Source organism: Chelmon rostratus, chromosome 10, assembly GCF_017976325.1.
Source record: "Chelmon rostratus isolate fCheRos1 chromosome 10, fCheRos1.pri, whole genome shotgun sequence".
NCBI lineage: Eukaryota > Metazoa > Chordata > Actinopteri > Chaetodontiformes > Chaetodontidae > Chelmon > Chelmon rostratus.
This window is the reverse complement of record NC_055667.1, coordinates 24,679,457-24,688,258: the sequence shown is the minus strand read 5'-3', so window position 1 is coordinate 24,688,258 and position 8,802 is coordinate 24,679,457. Positions and strand designations below refer to the sequence as shown.

Genomic DNA, 8,802 nt, shown 5'->3' with positions numbered 1-8,802 from the left:
CAGAAGGTATTACAGGTATGTGTGATCTACACCTGGCAGATGTCCAAATTAGAGACAGGTTGGTCTAACCAAACAGTACCAACTACTGTCTCGTCGCATGCGAGCCCTCGAACTGCAGCGCCAGGCGCTCACCAGTGAAGTGACACGTAATTCCAGAGCTTTCACCTCTCACTTTATTATTGAAATGTGTTGTACAACTCTCAAACAATATTTTCATTTTTACATAAGTACGCATACCTTTCAAAGTGGCAAAAATACTTGATAACACAACAGACTGAACAGCTTGTAAATGTGAGTTAACCTGAGACTTTTTGTTCACATTGTGTAATTAATCAAACAATTAATCAACATAGCTGCTTTTGTGTTGTGTTGTGGTGTTTTTTTTTTTCCAAGCTGCACAGTCATACCACATCTAAACGCTTGCTTGATGACCAGCTGGGACTGACGGCTGCCACTTGAAACACAGTAACACTTTCAAGACTAATAAAAACAAACTCTTGAATAGTGATTAAATGCGCAGTCCAAAGAACACAACACGACCACTTAATACAAACAGAAACTGATGAAACTGGTGAAATTTGGTACATTTTACAGCTTATGGATCTGAGGCACCACTAAAGCAGATGATCAAAAGGACAAATAATACCCCCGAAATCTGTTCTGTGTTTAAAACTGGGCTTGTAAATACAAAGTGTATCAAAGAAATCCACAACCCATATTGTGTTACAGCTAATCATGCGCCACAGGTCGGTTTGGCCTCTGCAGCAGCTCTCCTGTCACAGATGAGTCAGTGTTTTATGTGGTGCCCGATAAGCACGTCCATCTAGTTCCACTACGACTCGAAACACCCGTCTCTAGTTGACAAATGACTGGGTGTAGAGGCTCAGCTGACATGAAAGCTACAGCAGCTTTACAAAAATAACAGTATCTAGAGCACAAAATGAGGTAGACCACTTACACATACACAGGACTCACTACTGTGGCCTGTTTGTAAACCACAGGGCCGAAGCCATAAAGTTACTCCACAGAAAACACCCACACCCTTCAGTGCCTTGGAAAAGGAAAAAGAAATAGAACAGTGCTTAATTACTGCCTGGACATCAACACTTAATTAACCAGAGCAGCAATTTTTCACACAAATTATATTTAAGTTTTTACTTAATACAATTTTTACGTACTGAAAGCTTACAGATATATTTGTGTTATCCCACATATACATTATACTGTTATGTCATAGACACTTACAGATATCTGAACATTAGTGTGGGTCAAATATGGATTAAGTAACAGTTTTGAGTGGGAAAAAAATATCACACCAGTGGAAAAACATCTTCAAAGAGAGATGATCTGCACTTTTCCGCTCAAAAAAAAAATCAAATGTACACTAAAGGCCTCTGAAATGTCTACGAAACACAAAAAAAACCATTAAATTAGGGGTGCCTAGACACTTTTTGAGCACAAACCATCTCTTATATTAAACAAACTTTCCAACAAACAAGACGTTCTCCAAAATAAGGTAGCAGCACAGTTCAAATCTAGAAAGAAGGGAAAAAAATACTTTATGTTTTAAAACATGAATTGATTCATTTATAGAAAGCACCAGATGTGAGTCAGAATATCAAAAAAAGGAAGATCCAACTTAATGTACTTCAAAGTGTTTTTCAACCTTTTACCTTGGTGCCACTTTAGGTACTTTTGTCAGTGGTCCCATAGCGTTGATTAGGGAAAAGGCCTGAGGGGTCTCTCCTCTGCAGGTTGGGCAGAGTGGGTAAGTGTTGGTACAGCACAGTTCTGCCTCCTGAGAAAAAACCTTTAATGTTAACTCTACAAACTGCTAGAATATGCAGACACTCTGTAATATAGCCTAGTTTCAGTGAAAAACTCTACGATATGTACCTCTCCTGAACCAGCTAGCCTAAGGCGTACCTGCTCTTGGGTTGGCCAGTCCTCCATAACTGGGGTTGGCTGGCGTGCTGTGATAGAGAGATGCCAGGTTGTTGGGCGTGTAGGAGTGCAGAAGGTTCATCATGCTCCACTCAGTGTCCAAACCTCCACCTATAGCTGTAGATGCAGCCTTCAAAGGACCCAAGTTCTCAGAAGCTGTGGATGGACCCGACCCTTGTGATGCAGTTTTCACACATCTCACAGATGCAAGCAGCCTGCCGGATCCATCCCCTGCCGGTCCTCTAAAGCCCGGCTTCTCACCGGTGTCAGCTTCCCTGCCTGTGGGTACCATATACTTTAATCTCTTGCTGGAGGTTTCACCAAAATCCATCTGGGGGAGGCTCCCAAACCGGCTCGACAGGCACAACCTGGCAGCATCCGAGTTCCACATGACACCACCTCTCGCCGGGAAACTCCTCTCACCAACTCCCATTCTGTCCGGGGGGCCTGGTCGGTCCAAGACATACTTGCGTCCTGTGTTGGATTTCTTCAAGAGCTCTTTATATCTGGAGGACTCCTGATTTGGATGTGTATCAGTGTTAAGTCTGTGACGCTGGGTCTCCTGGACCACATCATGGAGGGGTGCGTGGATAGGGGACCGTTTTGGACCATTAGGTGGGTGAACGGGTGTTTTTTCTTGTGGTTTTGCTGGCTGAGGAGGTGGAGACTTGGTCCGACGAGGGTGGCGCCGGTCAATCATCGGAAGCGGGGTGACATCTTTGCCATCGAGCGCTGGGGGGCAACCTGTCAAACGTTTTTGTTTCAAACTGCCTCCGAATCCGTTCTTTTTTGTATTGTCTGACTTGTCCTTATGGCTCAGCTTCTTGTGCATTATCAGAACCTCTGGGTACATGGTCTTATACGGACAAAACGAACAAGCAAATGGAGTTAATGCAGGTCTGGGTTCTGCACTGGCAGGGATGGAGAGAGACACTTTTAAGGACAGATTTAATGGGGTCTCAGAGTTCTCGTCTTTCGTCTCCTCCCTTTCCACCTTCAGGTTGACAGGTAGGGGGCATTTCACAGCATTGTCAGTCGGGGAGTATGCAGACTTAACAATTAACTTCTCGTACTCAGCACTCTTCTGGACAAGCAGTTTGCTGAGGTTGTTATCTATGCTATCTAAACTGTCCTCTGGTGTTCCACTGGTGCATGATCGCGCTCCAGGAACCCAAAGTTTGGATCTACTTGGAGCAGGATTTTCACTGTCATTTCCGTGTTTTCCATCATTAGGAGAGGGCGCTAAAGGTGTAGGTCTGCTGGGAATGTCCACATAAGCTCTGTCCTTGTGACGCCGATCCAGGTGATACTTCAGTGAAGTCTTCTGGGCTGCAGCGTAGTCGCAGTAAGCACACTTGAACGGTTTTTCACCTGAAACAGACAGACAATTAAGTATAAAGACAGTTTCAAATATGAGCTACAGTCAGACCTGTTGCATACAACTGAGTTAATGGACGCAATCTCATACAAATTAAATGTGCTGAATATACCTGTGTGAGTCCTCAGGTGAACTGTGAGGTAATAGCTTGATCGAAATGATTTGCCACAGTAGCTGCATTCTTTTGATCTGACCTTTGATCGATCAAAACCATCTTCACCTTTGAAAACAGACAAGTGCATGAATACATAGAAAGAAAAAGGACCAAAAATAAACAATATTAGATATAAACAGTTTTCTGAAGTGTTCCTGAGCCCATGTAGTAACATCCTTTATACAATCAGGTGTTCACAAAGTGGTGAACCTCGCTCCATCCTCACTTGTGATCCTCACTTTACAGAATGCCCCTTTCATACCCAATCATGATACTATCAGCTGTTACCAATCAACCTGTTTACCTGTGGAATGTTCCAAACAGGGGTTTTTGGAGCGTTCCACAACTTTCCCAGTCTTTAGTTGCCCCTGTCACAACTTGTGTTGTTGCATCCAATTCAGAATAAGCAGAAATTTACAAAAATCAATGAAGCTGATGAGTCCAAACATTAAATTTGTCTTTGTGCTGTTTTCAGTTGAGCACATGTCAAAAATGATTAGCAGGTTATCACATTCTGTTTTATTTATGTTTAATACAGCATCCCAACTTTTTTAGTATCTGGGTTGTAAAATCATAAACACCATGTGTAATGATCCCTCCCATCAGCAGAGGGAGCCCTTGGTAACACGGTTCTTTGTGTCAGACAACTCCTAAATCACAATTAAGACAAAAAGAGTGTAGTGTGAGTGTGTAATGAGCTCCTACAGTTACCTGGAACCAGGTTTTCTGTCAGTGCTGCTTCCTCGAAGCCCTCCTCAGAGCCCTCCTCTGCCTGCTCCAGTGAGCCTCCTCTTGACATCTTCCCATCAACAGAAGTCGGACTCTCTTCGCCCCCTCTCTCTCGTTTGTGGACCCTTGAGTGGAGAACTAACTGGTGGTATGTTCGGAAGGTTCTCTGACATTCCTCACATTTGGTTGGCCTTTCTTTGTCCTTATCTTTTTGCATTAGAGACCTCCGCTGTGGTTCAGAGTTTCCTCCTACTCTCTGCTGCTGAGACCAGAGCGCTCTCCCATGGACCTCTTTCGTAGCTTTGTCTCCTTGTCCCTCAGGCCAAATATTACTTGACTCCTCCTTATCAGAGCCGCATTCTTCATTGTCTGTGCTGGCTTCCTGGCCAATATCTTTACTAGTATTTGGACCAACCGCTATCTTGCCCTTTGTAGCAAGTTGCCAGGCCTGATATGTGTTGAAGGGATCTAGCTGGGGAATCCATTTTGATGACCTCTCGTGTTGCAAACTATTTCCTGTCGACCGAGGCAGAAGTTGTAGACTGTGAAGAAATGCTTGTTTGGTAACAGATTCAGTAGTGCAATCCATGTTCTCCTTGTCTTTATCTTTGCCAGGCTCCACCTCTCGATTATGTACTCTACTATGCTCAACCAAGCAGTCATGGTCAGGGAAGAAAAACCCACAAACCATGCACATTTTGTAAACTGTGACTACAGGCTCTGGAACAGGGTCTTGGACGACGCCGTTGACTGTGACCGGGGTCTCCTGGTCTTGCTGGGCCTTGCTCTTTGCTCCTGGTTTGACATGCATCTTCATGTGATTTTTGAGGAACCACGGCTCTCTAAATCGCCGTCCGCACACACTGCAGCAGTAAGTAAAGTAGTCCTTGTGCTTCCTCATGTGGGTCTCCAGCTCACTGGCATCTTGTGAAACCTGACCACACACTATACAGCTGTGAACCTCCTCTTTTTCAGCAGGGAGGCTGCTCGATTTAGGCCGGGGTCTCTCTCCTGGGATCCTGAATTCTGCTTCGACTCGAAGCACAGCTGGCTCAAAGAAAGTGGTGGGGTGCTGTGTTAACACGTGGGGTCCTAGCTCATCCTGATGAATGAAAGTCTGATCACAGAACATACAAGATAATGGCACACTTCCTCCAGATTGCAACACAGCCTTTTCTGAGTAGGTGGCGTGTGGTGTCATGCTCGAGCCAGGCCCTGGGATGCTTGCATTATTACTAACAACAATATCTTGAGCAAGTCCATCTGGGCTCTCCACACACGGCAGCAAGGAGTGAGTTGGCATTGTCCTCTGCTGTGCACACTGTCCAGATTATTAGGGACCTGTAAACAATGGGGAGAGTGTCTTTAGGCAGTGCTTAATATCAACACAGAATTAGCTAGATACCACCTACCTAAAGATAAAATCAGTTTAAAATACACCACATGGAGAGAACTGCCTCCCGTTATAGTGAAACAGGAAATGCATCTTTTTAGCAATCAACTGAACAGCCAACTCATTTCCTCTGGCCACTGATAAAAGACGTATACCTCAGTGTGTATATTCATCTCAGTTTGTGAGCCTTCAGCTACAGATTTTGATACTTGACATCACACTAACTAAAAAGTGTTAATATTAATGTGTGGGTTCATAATTCTGTCGTTCCAGCTCACATTTAAATGTGTCGCTTAAGCTAATTTCGAAACCACCTTGTTTCAGAATGAGAGTAAATGATAAGTCACTATTCAGTATTACACAAGATACTGAGGTTGAATAAAAAATGTATTCAAATACCACTACATTAAACCATTAAAATAACATTTAGCATAAAAAACAGCTTTAACTTCTCATTTTACAACTGTGTTTCTTGATCACACCCAAAAATCAGAACTGAAAAATGTGATGTGGACAAAGTTTGATTATCATCTAACAGCAGAGATATAAAAACTCGCTTTTGGTTTTCTAGCCTACAATCCTTGGCTGCCTTGCTGACTCACACAGTGCAGGTTTACAATGGTATGCTCCAGGTGTGTGTTGTGTTTTCCTTTAGCTTTGTGACCACTGGGACTACCTCCTTGTGGTTTTGCCATAGCTCTTTCAGCAGGTATAATGGACTGCTTACACAAAGAGAAAAGAAGTTTAAGAAACTGATCACACTCTTAGTGATCACAAGAGTGGAGTGACTCGACCAGCAGGTTCAAAATAGGGCTGCAAATAACTAACTAATTATTTTCATTGTCAATTAATTTGTGGATTATTTCTCAATTAGTTGTTTTGGCTGTAAAATGTCAGAAAATGGTGAAAAGATTCAATCAAAGCCCAATATGGCCTTCTCAAATGTCTTAATGTGCATGCAACCAAAAGGTATTCAGTTCACTCTCACGGAGGAGTAAAGAATGAGAAAATATTCACATTTAAGAAGCTGGAATCGGCTTTTCCACCCCCTTAAAAACTTTCTCAAACTGATTAACCAATTAACAAAACAGAATCGTTTAATAACTAATCGATTAAGCTCTGGATCAAAGGCTCTTTGACAACAGCAAACAGCAGCCCACTGTAACATCTCATCTGCATAAGTTTTTGTTTTTTTAATTCCACCTGATCAATCGACATTACGTCATCAACGTGGTGTTAGGACTAGTCGATGTAGCTACTTGATAAAGGGGGATATCGAAACTGTAAATTGCTGGTAATTTTCCAATGAATCACCCCCATTCTGATCAAAAATGCAACTCTGTGTTGTGATCATAACCTATCGAGTTTACTCCGCATTGTTCAGCCTGCCATGATGACTTTACCTGGCTGAACTTTTTGTTAATCCAGGTGAGCCCAGGCAACTGTGGGCTGGGTGAATTTCCACCCGCACGCTTTGCGCGAGGCGACGTTGACGTTAGCCGCCTCGTTATTCGCCTGAGCCGGGCTCGTTCGAGCCCTCCGCGTTGCCATTAAAGATGCTCCGAAGACGCAGTTTACAGCACAAATTCACCCAACGTCAACTTCACGGCGGTGGCCAGTGAACGGGGAGGCTATTACACCTCTATGTGTGCATAATAAGCCCAGCGAGGGGGGAGTTAAGAGCACACGGATCGATTATCAGTCGCGTTAACGTTATTGCTGCCGCTTGCTTCAAATCACAAGAAGCTGAATTTGGCTAACTCGACAACAAACACGATAAAGTTGCTTTCGTGCCACCACACCGCTGCGAATACAAGAAAAAAAAAACCAAAAACTCACCATACCATGTGTACTTACGTTGCTGCTTACTGATTTGTGTTTGTTCGGAAAACTTAACGATAAACAAACTTTAACGACACGCTAGCGGGGTCGTTCCCATCCCAGCGACACGGACGTTAGCAAACTTTAAGTTGCTACCTCGACTTCGACCCAACTGTAGAAACTCACCAAACAAATACCTACCAACCGTGAATTTCCGGCTTATTAATGACACAGACACTACGAGCGGCTGAATCCTGAGCAGCAGTGTGAGCCGCTTCTTCATTTCTCAGCGCTGGGGGGGCTGGTGGACAGCTCACCTACTCGATTGTCTGAACGTGAATCATATTTGTTCTACTTAGCGAGTCCTCGCCGTGCAGCTGTTGAGCGTCCGAGGGCGCGCGCGCTCCCCCGCTCCGCCGCCGAGAGGGAAGATGGAGCGCGCGTGCACGGCAACCTCAAAAAGCCCGTGGGGGCCGGTCACGTGGTCGCGCGAATAACAGAAAGGGATTAGAGCGCATACTCTTCACGAGTGCGCGTCAATAAAAGCTTTATCTGGCTAATATGCTTTTTTTTTAAGACACCATGCTAAGTCCTAACTAGCCTACTTAGCAGCTGCTCGGACAGGTATGACCGTCTTGGGCATTTAATCGCTGTCATGTGGGCTTGATTTTTTTAAGTCACCAAGGTTACAATTCCATGGTTCCTATAGTGAAGGTGATGTGAAGTTTTCTTGCTGACTTCCAGCCTGACTTCCTGTTAATAACGCGTCTAAAGCTACTTTAATATATATAAGCTGCCACGGCCCCCGCGCTGATGGAGGGGGGGTGGGGGGGCAACAGACTGCATTGCGTTTGATATGTAATGCGGCCCTTCTTCCACGCTCTCACGTCACGCATCAGCCACCATGTGGATGTGGGGGAGGGGTGCTGCAAACTTTTCACAGTAAGGTGAGGGTTTTTTTTTTTTTTTTTTTGCAGAAGCAGTTCGGTTGACTCATGAGAAATTTCAGCTTCCTCCTGTTTCACGTAATGAAACGTGGTCAGATTTATGCCCAATTCGATTTGCTGTCACCTAAACATAAAGCCTTCATGCAAATGTGTGTGTGGAGGCTTTTTGTAGGAACTGTAGAAGAAAAAACTTACTATACTATATCTCAATATAGTATAGTAACTCAATACTATATCACAATAATTATTATGATAATACTACATTATGACAGAGATCAAGTCACTATTGGGTTGCATAGACACAAAAACCCGACCGGAATAACAGATGAACACCATCACCTACAGTAGCACCCACTGGCTAATGTGAAGTTAAACAACAACCCCTCCTCCACCCTTCAACCCTTCCAAAGAAACACCAGGCACTGATGGTTGCTTA

At 44.0% G+C, this 8,802-nt stretch overlaps 1 protein-coding gene across 5 annotated transcripts; it reads right to left on the bottom strand.

The window, feature by feature from the left end:
- Window positions 1–328: 328 nt before the first annotated feature.
- On the bottom strand, window positions 329–7,790 carry znf217 (zinc finger protein 217). Of its 5 annotated transcripts, XM_041945785.1 has the most exons (6): window positions 7,621–7,776; window positions 4,188–5,546; window positions 3,435–3,542; window positions 1,927–3,315; window positions 1,674–1,798; window positions 329–1,535 (listed from the first exon to the last, which is right to left on the bottom strand). In XM_041945785.1, exons 2-5 carry the CDS (start codon window positions 5,506–5,508, stop codon window positions 1,686–1,688), a joined length of 2,931 nt encoding a protein of 976 aa, XP_041801719.1. In that variant the 5' UTR covers window positions 5,509–5,546; window positions 7,621–7,776; the 3' UTR covers window positions 329–1,535; window positions 1,674–1,685. The 5 variants fall into 5 exon arrangements, with proteins under 5 accessions (XP_041801719.1, XP_041801722.1, XP_041801720.1 ...); XM_041945788.1 differs by having other exon boundaries at window positions 329–1,798; window positions 7,737–7,790; XM_041945786.1 differs by having other exon boundaries at window positions 329–1,798; window positions 7,606–7,776.
- Window positions 7,791–8,802: the final 1,012 nt, after the last annotated feature.

Coding starts and splice junctions, on each gene's coding strand:
- znf217 (XM_041945788.1), bottom strand. CDS start 5,508: ATGCCAACTCACTCCTTGCTGCCGTGTGTGGAGAGCCCAGATGGACTT. Junction 3,543..4,187: donor GACAGAAAACCTGGTTCCAG/GTAACTGTAGGA, acceptor CTGTTTTCAAAG/GTGAAGATGGTTTTGATCGA. Junction 3,316..3,434: donor TCACCTGAGGACTCACACAG/GTATATTCAGCA, acceptor TGTCTGTTTCAG/GTGAAAAACCGTTCAAGTGT.